Source organism: Armigeres subalbatus, chromosome 2, assembly GCF_024139115.2.
Source record: "Armigeres subalbatus isolate Guangzhou_Male chromosome 2, GZ_Asu_2, whole genome shotgun sequence".
Classification (NCBI taxonomy): domain Eukaryota; kingdom Metazoa; phylum Arthropoda; class Insecta; order Diptera; family Culicidae; genus Armigeres; species Armigeres subalbatus.
In genome coordinates, this window is record NC_085140.1 from 33,761,968 (window position 1) to 33,783,989 (window position 22,022).

A 22,022-nucleotide genomic window follows, 5' to 3' on the forward strand; every position below is an offset into this window, starting at 1 on the left:
TGAATTTCGGTCCGCCATCTTGGATTTCAAAATGGCTTCGGACATTGATTTTCGAGTTCTACTCATCAAGCCCGATCGATAGACACACATATTACATGATTTTAGGCCAAATAATTGGTTCATATGGCAGGGCTGGTAGCAAGTCACTTTTTAGTGACTTGGTCACTATTTTGAGCCTAGTCACTAAAAAGTCACTATTTGCATCTAAAAGTCACTAAAGTCACTATTTTTCGGAAAATGGTCACTAAAGTCACTATTTTCGCACCACCATTTGTAAAAAAAAAAGTTCAAAATAAAAATCATTTGTAAATCTGTTAGCAAAATATATAAAGTTTGAAAAATTGCTCCAAGGCCGTCTTATGAAAGGCAAAGTGGGTTCGAACCATGGACTGCGGGTTCGAGAGACACACAGACAAACCACTCAGCGAAGCTTGGGCATACGTTTAGGCAGCGCCGTATATAAAGCGCAGGATTGTTACGACTACGAGGATTTCGCGATTTTCGCGGTTTTTCCTATTCTCGCGGATTTAATGCGGATTCCAAGCCATTATGGAATGAATTATACTCTTGAGCACTCGTTTAACAAGCATTTTAAGGGTAAGAACTTCACTTGTTGTCATTTTTATCGTTTCTGAATATCCATTTTTGTCACGTCAATTTTGACATAATTCCGAGATATTTCTTAGTTTCTGATTGATTAACCCCTCTACGACGAATCACACAGCATGATATTGTCGGCGTAGCACCACATTAGAATTCGAACATAGCGACTTCCGAACCGAACTTTCTTCCGAAGTTTTATCTGTCAAACTAATTGATGCGTTGTTTAGCGCATCTTTAGGCGAAGCCAGCGCACTACTTCCTAAGTTGGGTAAGTTTCCTGTATCTAGAGAAAAATCCAACTTCGCTTTATAAGAATCTTCCTACCTTTGTTTCTCTTAGAAGAACTTTCACTGAAATTTCTGTAGCGATGACCGCATAAATCTTTATGTAAAATCCGTAAAAATTCCGCCTTGAATTTGGGAAATAATTTTCGGAAGGTTTTTCTTAGGAACAATATCTGAAGGAATTCTCAAAAAGATTTCTACCAGAATTCATGAAAAAATCCGCTTGTATTTGAAGGAGAATTTTTTCAGGGATTCGCGGAGAAGTTTTTATAGTAATTGACGTGCAGTTTCCGCGGAAATTCCTGAAAGACAGCAGGAATGTCTACAAAATATTCTGCCTTGAATTTGTGCTATGAAAGAATTTCCGGAAGTTTTTTTTTGCTGACATTCGTCATCGGATTTCTGTTGGAATTTCCGTTTGAACTCCTGGAGAGATTCCATAAGGATTGAAGTATTTTCTGCACAATTTCTGAAAAAAAATCCTAGAAATTTTCACAAGGTTTTCCACAAAAAATCAACTTCCGCTGAAATTTTTGAAAAAATTTCAGAGTTTTCCAAAGCAATTTCTGCATCAAATTCAAGATTTTGTATCACATTTTACGAAACTTGAAACTTAGGTTCGGTGAAATTCATGTTATATATGAGTTAATGTTTTTAATGAAACCGAGATCAGGGTCTCGAAAAAACAAATGGCAAATGGACTCTATAAATTTGTTTCAATTAAAAATGTTATTTTTCATTAATAAAAATCGTATTTTAAAGATGTCATCCTAATTTTGGATTCTTTAAGTTTTTTTCAACAATTTTTCCTTATAAAGATTCATAAGTTTTGTGATTCTAAATAATTCTCTGTCTAGTAATTGATTAGATCTTTTTATTTCTTTTTTGCCGAAAAACCGTGTTAATTTTTCAACGTGCCGAAACGAATGTTCATACGTCTAACTACATAAAAATTAGCGAAAACCCAATCCAAAACATCGTTCTAGCACTTTTTCATACTGTCTTGCAGCTGAATCATCTATATATGGTAAAATTTTTAGGAATATATTTTGACGAGACAATATTTTTGATCGATAGTAAAAGACAGCGCAAAATTTGTTATACTTCATTCTGTCTTTTTCATACACGAACTGCAGTTTCACGAAAAACTTCGAGCTTATGTTAAACTTTATTACCACAATGCTGTAGAACTTCAAAATCGTTGATGAAATTATAAGCATGGTTTAGTGTAACAACTTGTAACTCGTTACCTGCTCCTGTGTGTTACGGAATAAGGTTTACCATGGGGCTAGCAATATGCTTCTGGATGTCCCAACGAATACCTTCCTCAATATTCAACTCTGTGGTATTTATGATGGTGTCGCCAAGTCAGTTGCCCCTGCTAAGATCCATCCTCTCCCTAGTTACGATGAAGATGCACACGGCCAGCAGAAGTAAACCTCATGATATTGTAATTTTTATTTCTGATAGCATTCTAATAAGGATTTGAAAAAACATGATATCCTTAGTTTCCGATCTACTACGAGTTACACATGAACAATACGAATGCAACTCAGCTCAGTACCTGGTTAGTACTTCATACAAAAGTCACTATTTGGTCACTTTTTCTGCTTCTGAAAGTCACTATTTGGTCACTTTTTTCGTCATCGTTGGTCACTAAGTCACTATTTTGAACGGCATTTATCGCTACCAGCCCTGATATGGCCGCCATCTTGAATTTCGGTCCGCCATCTTGGATTTCAAAATGGCTTTGGACATCGATTTTCGAGTACTACTCATCAAGCCCGATCGATAGAGACCCATATTGCATGGTTTCAGGTCAAATAATTGGACCATATGGCCGCCATCTTGAATTTCGGTCCGCCATCTTGGATTTCAAAATGGCGTCGGACATCGATTTTTACGGTCTATACAATGATATAATTATATTCGTGTTGGATGGCTCTAGAATGACATCCCTGCTTTTTTGTCTTATTTGCCTTAGTTTTCTTATATGCTTTATTTCACTTATTTGTCTTGTTTGATTTATGTCGCTTATTTGTCTAATTTGTTTTATTTCGAAGCCCAAGCATATTTCGAATCTAAAATCATAAAATTCTAAAATTTTGTGATCCTAATGTTTTCTTCCTTGAAATGCTATTATCTGAAATACTGGATTTTTCGAAATTTATCATGCTGGAACAGTTTCCAACCAACCGTTCTTCAAGCTGTCTGCAGAACGACTAATCCTTCCTAACCGAACAATTTCATGCAACACAACACGGTCGTCGGTATCTTCATACAAAGGATGAAATATTGGACAGTTTTTTTGAAACGACGTAAGAATTATTGCGATCATTGTGTTATTTATATGAACTAAGTGCCGTGTACCATTCCTAATGAATTTTATCTAATGTTTGCATTCCGGTGGATATCGACAAACTATTAAAATTTCATGTTGAAGGCAGTATTATTAATTACATAGAATTATTTTATGTTTCACGATCATATTTTGCCCAAATGAAAATATGTCGAGGTTTGCAAGAGTGTTGCATGGATGTTGCGGTGCAATCGTTCGCACGACAAAATCGTATGGCTGAGGGGCAGCTGATGCTTCATTGAAGCTGATAATGTTTATCACATTTATATTCCCGGTGTGAGAATTCAGCACAACTCGATCGAAATAACAATGTTGGTCTCTGAAACATAATGTTCATTCATAATTAATTCAGAATTCGTATTTTTGCAATGTCTTTTGGTAAATATAACAAATAAAAAACTATTCATTATTCGTATGAGTAGAAATAGTACTACTCCACATAACAAAATTGATTATAAAGCTTTCCTGTCTCACATGCTATAATTAATCATTATGATGATACGGAAAACATTCAAAACCGCAGCTTGCTCACATTATCGAAGCTCCCCTCGTTTACGTACATAGGTCGCGCCGACCGATGGCCTTGTATCATACCCATCGGCAAAGACCAGAACGTTACGTTTATATTTCCTTCGCTTCCCTCTTTCGCGCTTCGTAACGCTTCACCATCTAATTCATGTAGAATTCGGGAAAACCAGGGAAAACTTATGAGATATTGTAATTATGCTGGAAGATTTTCATTGATTTCATTATTATACACTTCCAACTGATTTTTTGAATTTTTTGATTAATTTTTATTCCTTCCCCGGAGTCACAATTCCGTATTGAACCTTTGATTGACCTGACTTGGGAAATTCGTTGTTTTTCCCGGAAAATTGAATTTATTTGCACAAGTAATGGAACATACACATTCTTTTGACTTGTGTCAATAGTTTACAACATAAAAATACATATGTCACCGCTTTGAATTTTGCGTAATTCGCGGGAAAAGTCTTTGGGTGGTAAAATTGTGTGCACCTTGCGGCAGTCCCCGAAGTATCCTGGAAAATCCCGGAAAAACTTTCACATTGTTTTTCACACATTTCAAAGAATATCAAATTCCTGATGTAGTGATTGTTTCGGTGGTCGATTATTTCAATCAGTTTGGTCAAAATTGTTGATCTAAAATCAGCGTAACGCCACTCTCCCATATAAATTGTTCAAAGCGCAAACCCACGAGACGGTGGCCTTAAGCTTTTTCGATGTTTTCGCCCATATAAACAAAAATACCCAACAATTTCAACGTTTGTGTGTAAAATTTACAAACCCAGCTACATTTCACAATGTTCTCCTATTCAAAACAATAAGGTTTTCATTACTTTCTAACGCATTTAAAAAATGTTTCAAAAATAGGCCTGGGGCAAAACGCCCGAATGGTGGTCTAAAATTACTCAATTGCATGTAAAATGATGGTGAACGCATGGTTGTTTGTTTTTTTCTTAATGGATTAAAATACAGTCTTACGGATATGGTGAAAGAATAGCAAATCGTTAAATTTGAGTGTATATGAAGGGATTTTGTTAAATTTTTCCAATAGAGCTCAATGATGGATAACTAATTATGAATTGTAATGGTAATATGCGTTCATAAACATACTACAACAGATTATATGAGTGATTTTACGAGTGAGGCCATTTCGCCCCAGAGGTGCATTTTGGACCGTTCTCCCCTAATAGGGGGACTGAAACACCCACGGTTGACTCGGGGTTAGTAGGATGGGACACGGGATTGCGGGTGATAAAATTTAGGACTAGTACTTTGGTACGATCATTCAGTCACTTCTACATATGTTTTATCAATGACATAAATTCCAACATTTGATGAAAACTCGATAATTGCCTTATTTTAAGATATTTTTTTCTAAATTGATCACGAAAATTGTAATAATAATGTTTGGGCAGTTATTGTCGATTATTTATATACAAAGTCCTACGTCCACCTCGCAGTTATGTCACAGACATTACCCACAGTTTTTTGTTTTCTAATAACTAAATTTTTGTCAAATTTTGTAATTATGATTATGATTTTTCGATGATTCAGAGACCTATATGTATTTGATGTATTACGATTGATGCTTTCGGTGGTATAATTCAAAGAGACATGCTCTCAGTGCTTTCAATCGGGCATGAGTTCCTGTGCGATCTTGTTTAGACAGTTATTTAAGTATATTAGTTTCGTCTACCATCTAACGAAATTGGCACATTTTTTTCATTCGATATCTTGAATTTTGGCACGTTAGATTGAAAATCAAACAGTTCACTTTCATATTCAATGGTTGCAAGAGTTGTAATGTAACTTGTTTGTCCGGCCTGTTAAAAGTTACAATCGCCCTTTTTTCATTGGTAGGCCCGGAATGATACACAGCCATTTCTTGTTGTGCCTGCTGATATCACGAAGTATGTCATCAAATGAATGTCCGACGCCACTTCAAACGCACACAAGCCCCCTAACTTGCCCACACGGTCAGATCTATTTGCTACCTCCCACTCGCTATTTAGCTACGTCCGCAGCATGGATAGATTGCAGCAACTGAGATACGACCTGACGCAGACTAGCCTCGATGGCAGATCATCATCATCATCAGCATGATACTGAGAGTCAGAATTATCATCAACAGTTGACAATTTTGATTCCAATCGGGCAGCAGACACTTGATTGGTGGTTTGAGTCCCTGGCCTAGCTTGAATCAATGTCAACGTCGACCAGACATGAAATAATGTTGTGCAGTGAACATTGGTTTGCTCGCAAGGGAAAACTCCGGGAGATAGATGTGCTCGTTATTGTTCGTTTGGAACTATTCTACTGCTTACCTTTTGATTCTTTGAAAATTATAAGAACCAACTACAAATGCCATCTAAAAAGGTGGAGGTAGAATATTTCAAAGATCTGTTTCTTAGAAATCAGAATTTAAATCACACGAATGTGAAAAAAAACATGTAAATAAACTATAAACCAGTGAGACATGTAAAATTAAATATACAAAATTAAACCAAAAGCATCGCCAGAGCTATGAAGTTTCGAAGTCATGTTATTATTAATGCATTCGTATAAATGTTGCTTTTTGCCACTCTGAAACTTCCGAAATTCGAACCCATCCACCTTCGGCGTGGTCTGCTAAGTTGCCAAGCGTTTACCGCTGAGCCTCTAAAGCCCTCATATGAACAAAATGCTTTTCAAAACTATGCCGCACCCCACGGATTCTGAAACACTAGACGAATCCGTGTGGTTCAACAGTTTGTCCCATCTGAGCTCGAATCACAGGTTGTTCCCTCAACCTCATACTTCCGATGCTCGACAAACAGTGTAGTAATTACTGGGATGGGCTCATATATTGACAACAATCGAGATTCACCCGGAACCGCTATCATTCAAACCGGGCGTCAAACCGTCTGAGCGCTCATGTCGAACAATAACCCGGCCCGATAGCAGCAAGCAACGCAACGCAACGCCGCTTGACAAACAATCCGACATCGTCGTCGAAGTCGTCAGGAGTAGGGTTGTTTCCGATGTTGGGTCGTGTTGCGTAGTTCATGTTGTTTGTGGGCTTAGCTGCGGATGGGTGAACGTTTGAACAGTGATTCGATGTGATTAACATTGAGTGTCGGCTTTTCGAAAGAGATCGACACACATCTCCGGGCACAAACGATGCCCCCGGAGTACTCCGGGGCGAAAGCCGATACGTTTCATTTGACACAGAGTATGAGTATCGGTAGACTCGACTTTGGCAGGAGGACCTCCTGTTGAATATTGTTCGGCATCATACCGATCCGACCGACTGCAGGGAAAACAAGGAAATTTTTCCATTATCGTATATGTATTTGGTTGCCAAGCCTGGCTTTAGGTAGAAGCAATTTCCACTTCGGTGTCATGCGAACTCATTTCGCAAATAGAGTGACATAAATTTTGATGGGATTTGCTACGAGATGCGATTGGGACCGAATTTTATGCATACCATTTTGTTGGGAATCTGATCGCAACGCCCATATGTTTTGTTTTCGATCTCTTCGGATTACGGATTTATTGGAGTTTCCACTCATCATCATATTCCACAGCATCGCAACGTGAGTACAAGACATTAATTGGGTATTCATATTTACGATGAGCCATTTTCGAAAAGAGAATATCTTAACGCAGGTCCTATTTATAAGCTGATCTAGAAAGCTTAGTTACTTCTGATATCCAGATTTACATGATTTATGAAAGTCTCCATGTAACTCAGAACTTGAAAGTTGCTTTTATATTTTGCCTGAGTTTTGGAAAATGTCACCAAGCGTCAATAAAAAAATACCCAAGTTTTCGAGAAGTAGATTCAGTTGATCACAAATCGTATTGAGTATCTCTAAACTCCATCACTGAGAATACTCTACAACATATGTACGCAAGAATTGTTTTTTTTATGCATTTATTTCCGTTTTACTTTCACGCACAAAATATCACGTCAAGTAAGTCAAAAAGCTACTTGATGCTGAACGCTCAGATTATTGGAAATTCTACATTTCTGAACATCGTAGGATTCCACAATTCCTCTGAAATTTTTCCGCTTTTTTCAGTATCTTGTAAATTTCGCTCAATTTTCAGGATTCAATCAATAATGCCATGTTTGCAATTGAGAATCAACGTGGATATAGTCACATTATTCTTTTAGAAATTAACTCATGGGCTCTGTTTCGTCCAGGTTGAAACGACCCACGTTGGAGTTCATTACTGCGGGCTTCCGGGCGGCGCTGAAGAAAACCATACATCAGACTGGACTTCGACTGATGATTTAGTGCCTCCGAGAGGCAGCGTGCCTGCTCGAAGGTTACGATTATAATATTATAAAACTGATATGGATTAAGAAACGTCTTCTTCTTCTTCTTTCATGGCTCTACATTCCAACTGGAACTTGGTCTGCTTTTCAACTAAGTGTACTATTAGCATTTCCTTAGTTACCCAACTAACTACCAAGCATTAATTAATGCATGTAATCAATTACAGATCATCATATTAAATGCTAATTGCATTAGATCAGTTTTACCGATGTAAAGCTGCATTTATTCATCGCCTGTCAAGCAACGATACACTAGTTCAGCGTTACGAATGCAGCGATGCATTACATATTATGTTTTATTTGAACATGCCAAAGTAATAAGGCATTATTTCGGTCGTAAAAGGGCCTTTTTCAACTTTAAGTCAACTTTAATGGCTATATTATTTGCAAGCATATATAGCTTCATGGTTACTTGGGTATTTATTGAAAGCTTTTCCATGCCCGCCATTGCATGAGTATGCACCTTGTGTGGCAAGTACATTGGATACACTATGCCCAACGATTCTAGAATGTTTCCCACTCGAAAATATCCTAGACCGTACCGAGAATCGAACTCGCCATTTGCAATCCTACGCCTTTGCACGCAAGGCTAACTGGAGACCCAAGACGTATTTTTTAATATTTTTCGTATTTTTTAATATTATGTTCAGTTTTTTCACTTTCCAAACCTAATTCAATTTCATCGTTAAAGACGTCTATTTGGGCTAAACGAATTAGGTATCTTAATTTACAAGCTTCCCATCTCTCCAATCACTAACATCACATAACATATAGGCATCTTTGCCGTAAAATGTAAACCTTGCACAATTTGGAAGCGCTAGCGAACCTAGCGGTGAAAGTCAGGCTTTACTGAACAACGTGCATAAGACAGAGCAGTATCGCATGTTTACTGTCTATTTCTTTCGCCTTCGATGTACGAGAGCACCGTTCGTCGATTGTTGATACACAAAAAACCAAGTCTGAAACTTGTAGTTTGTTATGCCTATCTGTTTTGTGCTAACATGCAAGTCCCTCAATTCTCTTAAGGCTCCGTCAGACGTTGCAAGCAAATCACTCGTGCGAGCGAATGATTTCTGAGAGCACTCGCAATTGCAGTCACACGTAGCAATTTTTTACTTTAAGCAAATGACAGATTTACTCTCATGCAAATATAAACAAAAACGAAAAACTTGTTTTTCGGCCACAAAATCTAATTTCATTCCTATTTTTGCAGTGCAACACTGCCACCTGAAAACGTTTTCACTTTTGCGAGCGAAAAATTTGCTAGTGCTGCACTAGCAAGCGCAATTTCGTTTCTGCGAGTTGAAAATTTTTAACGCTTAGCAGTCACACATTGCAAGCGAGCGTTTGCTTACGAGTTGTCATTTGTTTGCATGCAATCACTTTCAGTGTAGTCAGACAGGAAATTTTTTGACAGTTGTCACTTTCTGCGAGCAAAATGCTCGTTGCGAGTGATTTGCTTGCAACGTCTGACGGCACCTTTACTCTTACGGCTTTGTCTTATATACATTTACCTACTATACAATTTATTTTATGACGTTGGAAGGATATTTTGGAATAAATTGAATTGAATTTCAAAAGCTTTCGACGATTTTATTCTTTCAGCTTAACAATATCGTCGTCTAGACGCATGTGCTATGGAGTGTGGGTTCGATTCCCGAAGAGAAATTCTTCTAGAGGTAAAAAATTCTCCACTTGTCCACTGGTTGTTGTGTAAATGAGGAAGAGTCTCTTGTCATAAGACGAGTTTGTACAATCCCATTGAATTCCACCACTTAATTGTATCTTGACAGATACGTATTTCGACCAACAGTAAGACCGTTTTCTGTGTCTCGTACTTGACTCGACTTTTTTCTTAAGAGGAAGAGTCGTTTGGCCGAAACCCATTCGGCCGAAAGGCATTTGGCCGAATGCCACTAGGCCGAACAAACCATTATACCGAAACCCATCTGGCTGAAAGTCATTTAGCCGTACGGACCATTCAGCCGAATAAGTCATATGGCCGAAAAGGACATTACATGCTCGAATAGGTCACTTGGCGAATAGGTCTGTTGGCCGAATAAGTCATTTGACAGAACAAGTCATTCGGCCGAATAGGAGACGAGACCTCTCGCTTCTCACTCCTGTCATATGCCTTTCGGCATAATGGTCTGCTCGGCCAAATGACTTTCGGCCAAAGGGTATTTCGGCCAAACAACTTTAGGCCTAGTGGCCTTCGGCCAAGTGGCATTCGGCTGAACGGCCCTTCTCTACTGCTTCAGTGAGTGCAGCAATAATTCTTGACGCCATTTGGTATGAGCAGAGCCGTAGCGTGGACTCTCAGCGCCCTTGGCGAGTCGTTTATTGAGCCCCTCCTCTACTAAGAGAAATCAAATACGTAAATTTTACATTTGGAGAACAATTTGAATCTCATACCTAAAAACATACTTCAAATAGCATTCAATATTCAGGAATATATTGGATTGGAAGCTGATACCTGAAATCCACAAAGAAGGATGGAATAGAATACCTTTAAAATTATTTGAAATTTTGTGATTCTTTTTGACTTTCGAAATAATGTAAGGAAACTTGTAGAGCCGGGTTAGAATCTAATAATAAGGCTACGTTTTGTTGTGTAGCCTATAAATACCTTAAGAAGATGATGAAATATACACCGAAACATCGGAAAATAGACGCCACAACGATTCAGCGGTTTTATAAGACTGAAAATTATACAATATTATCCCATTAAAAAAAATAAGCATTTAGATATTTAAACAGATCAGGGCAGCAGGGACTATGTCCAAGGGCTTGACGATCCCTCCCCAGGCCATCTGCGAGTTGTGGGGCTTGCCTAGGATGTGGTGGGGTTTGACAGTGGGCCCTGTTAAACCTCTATAAAAAGCTGCATGTATCCGCAAGTAGGCCCCACCAAAGCGACCGTGTGCCGCTCAAAGCGCACAAGCCCAAGTCCTGGTGTTAGGTGGGACGCTAAACAGCCCTGACACGATGGCCCTCCGACGAGACAGGAGGTTTGCGCAGGCCCAATAAGCCGCCTAGAAAACCAATCATTACGAACAATATAAGAGATAATGCGACTCGATATAATCGGCAAAGACCTAGGCGACGAATACAGGATCACGATTGGAAGCTTGGAACATGGAATTGCAAGTCGCTAGGTTTCGCAGGTTGCGACAGGATGATCTACGATGAATTACATCCCCGCAACTTCGACGTCGTGGCGCTGCAGGAGATTTGCTGGACAGGACAGAAAGTGTGGAAAAGCGGGCATCGAGCGGCTACCTTCTACCAAAGCTGTGGCGCCACCAACGAGCTGGGAACCGGCTTCATAGTGCTGGGTAAGATGCGCCAACGCGTGATTGGGTGGCAGCCAATCAACGCAAGGATGTGCAAGCTGAGGATTAAAGGCCGTTTCTTCAACTATAGCATCATCAACGTGCACTGCCCACACGAAGGGAGACCCGACGACGAGAAAGAAGCGTTCTACGCACAGCTGGAGCAGACATACGATGGATGCCCACTGCGGGACGTTAAAATCGTCATCGGTGACATGAACGCACAGGTAGGAAGGGTGGAAATGTATAGACCGGTCAACGGACCGGATAGTCTGCACACCGTATCGAATGACAACGGCCAACGATGCATAAACTTCGCAGCCTCCCGCGGAATGGTAGTCCGAAGCACCTTCTTTCCCCGCAAAAATATCCACAAGGCCACATGGAGATCACCTAACCAAGAAACGGAAAACCAAATCGATCACGTTCTAATCGACGGTAAATTCTTCTCCGACATCACGAATGTCCGCACTTACCGCAGTGCGAATATTGAATCCGACCACTACCTCGTTGCAGTATGCCTGCGCTCAAAACTCTCGACGGTGTACAACACGCGTCGAAGTCGAACGCCGCGGCTTAACATTGGGCGGCTACAAGACGGTAGACTAGCCCAAGAATACGCGCAGCAGCTGGAAGTGGCACTTCCAACGGAAGAGCAGCTAGGCGCAGCGTCTCTTGAAGATGGCTGGAGAGATATTCGATCGGCTATTGGTAGCACTGCGATCGCTGGACTGAGCACGGTGTCAGAGAAACTACTGGTATGACGGCGAATGTGAGCAGTTAGTGGAGGAGAAGAATGCAGCATGGGCGATACTGCTCCAACACCGCACGAGAGCGAACGAGGCACGATATAAACAGGCGCGGAACAGACAAAACTCGATTTTCCGGAGGAAAAAGCGCCAGCAGGAAGATCGAGACCGTGAAGAAACGGAGCAACTGTACCGCGCTAATAACACACGAAAGTTTTATGAGAAGTTAAACCGTTCACGTAAGGGCCACGTGCCACAGCCTGATATGTGTAAGGACATAAACGGGAACCTTCTTACGAACGAGCGTGAGGTGATCCAAAGGTGGCGGCAGCACTACGAAGAGCACCTGAATGGCGATGTGGCAGACGAAGATGGCGGTATGGTGATGGACCTGGGAGAACGCGCGCAGGACATAATTCTACCGGCTCCGGATCTCCAGGAAATCCAGGAGGAGATTGGCCGGCTGAAGAACAACAAAGCCCCTGGGGTTGACCAACTACCAGGAGAGCTATTTAAACACGGTGGTGAGGCACTGGCTAGAGCGCTGCACTGGGTCATTACCAAGGTTTGGGAGGAGGAAGTTTTGCCGCAGGAGTGGATGGAAGGTGTCGTGTGTCCCATCTGCAAAAAAGGGCGATAAGCTGGATTGTAGCAACTACCGCGCAATCACATTGCTGAACGCCGCCTACAAGGTACTCTCCCAAATTTTATGCCGTCGATTAGCACCAACTGCAAGGGAGTTCGTGGGGCAGTACCAGGCGGGTTTTATGGGCGAACGCTCCACCACGGACCAGGTGTTCGCCATTCGCCAAGTACTGCAGAAATGCCGCGAATACAACGTGCCCGTACATCATCTATTCATCGACTTCAAAGCCGCATATGATACAATCGATCGGGACCAGCTATGGCAGCTAATGCACGAACACGGTTTTCCGGATAAACTGACACGATTGATCAAAGCGACGATGGATCGGGTGATGTGCGTAGTTCGAGTTTCAGGGGCATTTTCGAGTCCCTTCGAAACCCGCAGAGGGTTACGGCAAGGTGATGGTCTTTCGTGTTTGCTATTCAACGTCGCTTTGGAAGGGGTAATACGAAGAGCAGGGATTAACACGAGTGGTACAATTTTCAATAAGTCCGTCCAGCTATTTGGTTTCGCCGACGACATAGATATTATGGCACGTAACTTTGAGAAGATGGAGGAAGCCTACATCAGACTGAAAAGGGAAGCTAAGCGGATCGGACTAGTCATCAACACGTCGAAGACGAAGTACATGATAGGCAGAGGTTCAAGAGAAGACAATGTGAGCCACCCACCGCGAGTTTGCATCGGTGGTGACGAAATCGAGGTGGTAGAAGAATTTGTGTACTTGGGCTCACTGGTGACTGCCGAAAATAACACCAGCAGAGAAATTCGGAGACGCATAGTGGCTGGAAATCGTACGTACTTTGGACTCCGCAAGACGCTCCGATCGAATAGAGTTCGCCGCCGTACCAAACTGACAATCTACAAAACGCTAATTAGACCGGTAGTCCTCTACGGACACGAGACCTGGACGATGCTCGTGGAGGACCAACGCGCACTTGGAGTTTTCGAAAGGAAAGTGCTGCGTACCATCTATGGTGGGGTGCAGATGGCGGACGGTACGTGGAGGAGGCGAATGAACCACGAATTGCATCAGCTGTTGGGAGAATCATCCATCGTTCACACCGCGAAAATCGGACGACTGCGATGGGCCGGGCACGTAGCCAGAATGTCGGACAGTAACCCGGTGAAAATGGTTCTCGACAACGATCCGACGGGCACAAGAAGGCGAGGTGCGCAGCGGGCAAGGTGGATCGATCAGGTGGAAGATGACTTGCGGACCCTCCGTAGACTGCGTGGTTGGCGACGTGTAGCCATGGACCGAGCCGAATGGAGAAGACTCTTATATACCGCACAGGCCACTTCGGCCTTAGTCTGAATAAATAAATAAATAAATATTTAAACAGATATCGTGACGAAGGAGTCGAGGGGAGGAAGTTCAAAATCAATCATTTTTGCGGGATGCACTAAATGAATACTTCCATTTATGGTTTTTGCAAGCATTTGTAGTCTTTGTTCGGAAATGGTTAAAGCAGTAAAGATAACTTGTCTTGCTGAAAAACCTAACAATTGTACGAAAAAAACTTACGCAGATCCAGAATTTTTTATTTTCAAAATCCACGCACTGCTAGATTTTGTTGGGTCAATAAAATTCAACTTTAAATGGAGTCGGTCGACGCTCAAAAACACAATCGCTCCTATTCTTATCAAGGAAAATCTAACTCTGAAGCGGGCCTGACCATAGTTTGGAACTACTACTGGACATATGTGGTTACTGGTTGGATTAAAAAAAATCCCTTCTATGGTGAAGTGACCTCGTGAGATTGGCAGAATCGCTATCGGACCTAGTCGAATCATGAAAAAAAAATTACACTACAGTCGATTGGTTGAAGGCCGGAATCGCCATCTAGAGTAAGCCCTTGGATGATTTGGAGATGCCACTGGACCTAGTTGGGTTAATGAAATGAGGTAGGTGTTCGGAGTTGGTTGGAATCACTATTAGACCTCGTCGGGTTGGTTGATGGATGAAATCAACATCGGATCTATTCAGATAAAGGAAAATCCTATTCTGGATTGGGGCTGTTGGTGGTCTCGAGGCTCATATACAAATATGTAGTTTGGTCAATAGAATCCAACACTGAAACGATTTAGTCGAGGGCCGAAAGCGCCAAAAAATTGTCCTTACCCAACAATTCTAACAAAGCAAATATTTAGGAGTTTTCGATATTCCTCGATACAGCCGCCGATATAACTCAACGTTATTCAGACTACATAGAGTTTTTCTAAATTAAACAAGCAAATCGATATCAAATCGCAAAACCAAATCACTACCACTACAAACCAATCATAGGAGCAAAAGGACCCTTCGGAATTTGGTTAATCGCTTGGTTACGGATGTATTTTTTTGAAGGAACCCACATGGAAAAACTGAATCATTTCTTCACTATTCATTCCTCACTGCTGAAACATTACGGTTCCGGAGTACTCTCGGTGGCCGCAATAGTGCCCTAAAACTTTACCAATTGCAATGCGGGTATCAAACATCATGATTTCAAATAACTTTATAAGCTACTATCAGATTTCCTTTTATTCAATTGCCTTTTTCAACCCGGTCCCAGAGGTCCCTGAGAATCCTGAATAGTAGTCAAAACTAAAACCAACACATATAACATGGATGTAAGATAATGGAAAAATATTCTTTGTTTGCTCTATAGATTAAATACTAGATTACGCTTACCAGAGGTGAACCAGCCAAGAGCTGAAAGCCTCTTTAATAAAGAACAAAAAAATAGATTACACATCTCTGCCACATACCCATGGATCAACCCATACTCGGTTTTATAAATACATGACCTCTAAGTAATGAAACTGTTTTATCTATTATATAGTAAACATTGATTTTGACGCCCCCCTGAAGGCTGGCGCCCTTGGCGGGAGCCAACCTGGCCAACCGCACGCTACGGCGCTGGGTATGAGGTGATTTGGCATAAAGACCATTTGACAGAAGGGACATTTGGCATAATAATAATCTGCAAGACAAGAGTGAGTCATTTGGCGTAACGGCCTTTTTTACAATTTTGAACTGTGAAAGAGAAAAGGTTATTTATGTAATTTTTCATATTGATAAAGTAAATCGAGGATGCCTTCTGATAAATTTAGACTGAAGGAAGACATTTTTCGAAGGGACGGACAAATGAAACGACAGAACTACTTCCGAGAAAGAAATCACATTCATCATTGTCTTATTCCAGTAAAACAGCCACTTCCAAAACAGGAATATCAATTCCCGTTGTATGATGCTGGACAAACACCTACTTCTGAGGAAGAGATCAAACCCACCTTTGCCCAACGCCTATTTTGAAAAGAAGTAATTAGATTCATCATTGGCTTATAACAGGCAAACGCCGACGTCCACATCCACCAATGCCTTATTCTGGGCAAACTCTTACTTTTAAAGAAAGCATATCACAATTACCTTAATTTCCATTACCTTAATGCGGGCAAGCGCCTACTTTCAAATAAGGGATCCCATCTAACATTGCCTAACACCGGGCAAGCACATTCTTTTATAGAAGATATCACATCCACCATTGCTTTAATCCGCACAAGCGCCTACTTAAGAAGGTATCACATCCATCATTGCCTTAACCCGGCTCAGCGCCTAATTCTAAAGAATGAATCACATCCACCATTGTCTTAATCCGGGCAGGCGCCTCAGTGAACATCAAAAACAAAATTATGCCAAATATCCGTTATGCCCCATAACCCTCACTTTTGACGCTGTTCACAAATATGCTAACTGTCCGTTATGCCAAATGGCTTTTATACATAATTACCCGCTCCCGAAAGTATAGAGGTCTTCTTCAACCATTTACTTAAACCGGGAAGGCGTCAAACTGCTACCGTGGTTCATCGAAATCCGTACACCTAAGCACTTCAGTATATGTGAAAGTCTTTAGAAAATACGAACCAAACGCACTTAAAACGTTCTTTGTTGATATCGGTGCATGAAAGCCTCTATTTTTGAAACGTTTCATTTTGATACATTACAAACTACGAAAAACATGACAAAATGAATAAAACCATTACCTCATGAATCGTACAAAATGCGTACATCTTTATTTCAACTAATCATTTGAAAAAATGAAGATCGATTGACTAATCTACCACTGTGAATAATTCAATACGCACCTTGAGATGTGATCCGTTTGATCTTATTCCACTGATCTTATACAGTTCACTGCAATTTGTATTTTTGTTATTTTAATTCCAAAACCTACTTTCTACTTTCAAAGGCCAAAAAGCTTACTGTCAGGTATATAAACAGGATACGATATTGTACTGCTCATAAAAAAAATCTACTCATCCACTTATTTTTAGTAGTAACGAAAAATAAGCGCCAGATAGTCGCCTAAGAAAAACATACCTTCCAAAAAAGAGCTACTCCGTGATTGACCAGAATCAGTGACATTGCACAAAGAATCAAATGAATGATTGACTGGGATTGTTCAAGCATTTTCATTGTGCAAGTTTCAGAGACTCAAATAACTAAATGATCAATAACGACGCCGGCCACGTCTTTGTAAGTAAGGATTTATGAAGAGGGCAGACATATTAGTGTGTGATATTTGCTATTTGAAGACCGTGTTTACCTCTGCGTCTCCACAAAAACCACAGGAAGAATTATCAGTTAGTCGGTGGAAATAGTTGGATCTGGATTCACTCTGAGTAGTGATGCGACCGTGGCAGGTTTTTTTTTTCACAATGATTCTAGCGAACTATTATTCAGCCGCAAAAACAGAAGGAACCAACTAACTGCTGATTCAATTTTTGACCGCAAAGCAAGAAGATACCGAATTGTGCGAAGTGTCTAAGAGCCGAGCATGAACACGATCATGCCACACCCAGGGCTGCCATTATGCCAGATATATCTGACACTGCCAGACTTTTTGGTACCAAAAAGAGAAAAAGAGAAACCATCCACAATGCCAGACTTTACAAATTCCAGACAGATTTTTTGTGACCAGAATTGGTCAGTGCTCAGGTCAACGAATTCCAAGAGTCCCTTTACTTGGTATTCATTGACTACGAAAAAGCTTTCGACCGTCTCAATCACGAGAATATGTGGGGCGCCCTGAGACGCAAGGGGGTTCCTGAGAAAATCATCGGCCTCATCGAAGCACAGTACGAGGCCTTTTCGTGTAGAGTGCTGCACAATGGGGTCCTGTCCGACCCTATCCGGGTCGTAGCTGGTGTGAGGCAAGGATGTATTCTATCACCGTTACTGTTCCTCATCGTAATCGATGAGATTCTGGTAGATGCGATTGACCGTGAACCAAACCGCGGGCTGTTATGGCAGCCTATAACCATGGAGCACCTAAACGACTTCGAATTGGCGGATGACGTTGCACTACTCGCGCAACGGCGCTCTGATATGCAGAGTAAGCTCAACGACCTTGCCGATCGCTCCTCCTCGGCAGGTTTAGTCATCAACGTCAACAAAACCAAATCGTTGGATGTAAACACGGTGACTCCTTCCAGTTTCACAGTAGCCGGGCAACCAGTGGAGAATGTTGAAAGCTTCCAATATCTTGGTAGCCAAATGGCGTCAGACGGCGGTACCAAGATCGACATAGGCGCACGGATCAAGAAAGCAAGGGCTGCCTTTGCGAGTTTAAGAAATATCTGGAAAAACAGGCAGATAAGTGAACGCACCAAAATACGAATTTTCAACTCTAACGTGAAATCTGTGCTGTTATACGCTAGCGAAACATGGTGTGTATCAGTGGAGAACACTCAACGGCTGCAGGTGTTCATTAACAGATGCCTGCGGTATATAATTCGGGCCTGGTGGCCTCACAACTGGATCTCAAACAACGAGCTCCATCGTCGTTGTCACCAGAGGCCGATAACAACAGAAATTCGGGATCGGAAGTGGGGCTGGGTCGGCCACACTCTACGTAGGGGCGGAAACGAAATCTGTAAGCAAGCATTAGACTGGAACCCAGCGGGACATCGCAGCAGAGGCAGACCCAGAGGCTCATGGCGGCGAAGCCTCAATAAAGAAATAAAAGAAGTCGACCGAAATCTAACCTGGCAACAGGTTAAAGCGATAGCCGGGCATCGCTCAGGATGGAGATCTTTCAAGTCGGCCCTTTGCACCACCGGAGGTGTACAGGATCCATAAGTAAGTAAGTAAGAATTGGTCAGTGTTGGTAGAATCATCCTCTAATCTCACTCACCGAAGCCTCATGCACGAGCTGACTCGCTTGCGATTCTGCATGGAGAGCATCGCGCATGAGTTTACCACGCTGAATCGCATCGTTTCGCTCATTAATGATTTCGAAAAATGATTTCGATCCCAAAAGTGTCAATCGAAGCGTAATTTATGTTTACGTATGAATTTGTTATCCATTGTTTTAAGCAAAGAAAGTTATTCCGATGAATTTAACGAAGAAGAACACGCAAAAATCACGCAATGATGCAAATCGTGAGTCGAATCATGGACGATTCTCTGAGCCATGAGTCGGGTGAGGTTTGCCTCGCGCTTGATTTGAATCGTAGGTGAGATTTGAGAATTTGAGTTTTCACCAACACTGATCGGTAGTATATGAGCCACAGAAAATCATCTAATACAAGTGTGCTGTTCGGGATGCTACAGCAAAAACAGTTCTCCGCAGTGCAGTGACAAGTCAGAAATGGCCGCAACTTCAACTCGCTACCAAAAACACATTTTTAAACTATTATTTTATAGATAAAGTGAAGATGTGAAGGTTCCGCGGATATTGTTCTGGACTGCAGTTAAGCCATGCTTATTCCCAGAGATCAGTTTTAAAGAAACAAAAATTAAAGGGCCAATGTCAGGCGTATTTACTTACGTTTGGAGTTCTGGAAATGCTTACATCGTAATAATAATCCCAATAATATGTAATCGTTGTCTACTTCCATGGCTTATCACATTTCCTGGTGATTCAACAATCCGGTGTCCTTCTGGAAGGTCCGAAACATCATTAAACTTATTTTGATGGACCTGAGTCGCCACCTTCGAGATATTCAAAGCATCCGTAAAAGCAGACAGTTTGTATAACTCATCCGTCTTTGAATACCAAATGATTGATGTGACCCATTCTCATATGAGTGGAGTGGATAATGTGGAGAAGATTATGAAGATCCGGATCCTCCGTAAAAGGGGACAATTCTTGATACTCATCTAAGAGGAGCGCAATTTTGTTGAAATCTTTTCATTACAATCCACAAATGATAGCCCTCTTCCCATAGATTTTTAACGCTCCGCAAGATCAAAATCCTCTTCATTTTTATAAAAATTATGATGGCAATTTTTTTTTCAATTTGAAGTTTTCGTCCATTCGTTGTTGCTTTGTAGAGCGACCAGTCGAGCTCGTGTATCCGCTAAGGCCGCCTTTCGAGATAGCCTTATGGAGGGAAGTGAGACTCGCCTGATAACCGAACGAAACCCACCAGATAGTTGCCAAAATCTGTGGTAGGAACCACCTTCACACTGATGAGGTCCCGACGCACGTTCCCCGTACGTCGCCAATTAGCGTACGTTGGACCAAACCCGATCCGAGAGTTGGTAGCTTTGGTTTAGTCCTCGTATGGTGAATTGGAAAATTAAAGGAAAGGAGATCAACGGGTGTAAGTGGCGTTAAAGCCACCAAAGTTATTAAACCCTCATTAGAATTTGCGAACGATTACAATTTTTCTTCTTAAATTCGATGGTAATAATCCTGACTTTCCTAGAATATCAAAACTCATAACTTGAGGCCAGCTTTGAGAAAAAAAGCTACGCAATTAATCGAGTCGATTCCTATCTTTGTTCGATATACTAAAAAGTACCTTATAAGGAAGAAGTATCTTCAGGCGTTAATCGATAGTTTCCCAGTCAAAATGAAAGCTGCCACTAATTTGCAGATTTGGTCGACGGCTTTGAGCGGCATACTAATATTTTGCACCAATTTGGAGAGCCTGCTGATACCTGGAGTGCTATACTAGAGCATCCGGTGTTCACGCGACTACACGATGACTCTCTCATGGTCTGGGAGGATTACGCATAGACAGTCGACAACCCGAATAACAGTTGTCTCATCGAGTTTCTTGAAATGCAGAATTCGCGGCCTGGAATCAAAATCGGGCCACCACCTCCATAACGTCAACCAACCATTCTCATAGCCACCGAACTGGAGGTGTGCGCAGGACCGAAAATCGAGAATTGTCATTAGCTGGACCAGTGGCGTAGCCAGAAAATTGGTCTGGGGGGGCGGTTTTCTGAACAATTTTTTTTTACAAAAAAAAATCTTCTAAAAATGTTGTCTCTGGGGGGGGGGGTTATGTCCAAAACCACCCCCGTGGATACGCTACTGAGTTGGACCAAAAATATCGACCCGTTCGGCCAAATGGCTCTTCCTGCCAAACGATATTTTCGGCCAAATGGCACTTTCGACAAAATGACTTATTCGGCATTTTTGGCCAAATGATCTTTCAGTCCAGGTGTCTATTTTGGTCGAATGGTTTTTGAAAACGTCGTAAGTTCGAAAGAAACGCTCTCTTCCATAACGTTGTTTTATGCTATTATCTAGGCTAGTTTTGCATTTGTTGCAATATTTTCATCTCAGCACGCTAGACAAAGCTATTTTCTTCAGATCTGGTTCACAATAAATCCGATGTAAATGATAGTAAAAAAAATCAGGCCAGAAATGACCTGTTTGACCAAACAACATTTTCGGCCGTGTGTACGTTCCTGCGAAAGTACATTTTTGATAGGCATTACAATCCATCCCATCATTCGATCTTTTGAGCAAAGATACTGATGAATTGATGAGATATTGATCTTTTCTGCTCAATAAACGAAGTGTAATGGTCGTCATGGAGAAACATTTTTTCCCACACCTTCGCAAACAAAACCCCGAACTGCTTTGGCTATCAGGATCATCATCAAATGCTCAAATGATAATATCTGTTGAGATTTCTCTTTGATAAGAAATCATATCTTTGCTTAAGCAAAGATAATATCCTGTGCTCAAATGTCCGGAATTCTACCAACACACACCAAGCGCCAACGAAAATTTTCCCATTTTTCTGACCAAGCTTTCGTGTAGCCAAATGACAAAGCTAAACAAAGCCAAACAACTTCCGTCCAAATATATTCAGCACAATAACCTTTAGCACAGTGCTGACTTGCCTTCAGCTACTCATTTGATATTATTTTGCCTTACAACAATCGACTTCGATAGTTATCG

General features: G+C 41.3%; 2 protein-coding genes across 4 annotated transcripts in view; both read left to right on the top strand.

Moving 5' to 3' along the window:
• The window catches only part of LOC134218437 (axotactin-like), a 285,251-nt gene that overhangs the window by 87,861 nt on the left and 175,368 nt on the right, over nt 1–22,022 (top strand). The gene's annotated exons all lie outside the window — the stretch shown is intronic.
• The window catches only part of LOC134208902 (uncharacterized), a 40,907-nt gene continuing 33,613 nt past the window's right edge, over nt 14,729–22,022 (top strand). Inside the window, exon 1 of the mRNA XM_062684867.1 lies at nt 14,729–14,733. Within this exon, the coding sequence (XP_062540851.1) occupies nt 14,729–14,733 (5 nt within the window). The remainder of the gene's footprint in view (nt 14,734–22,022) is intronic.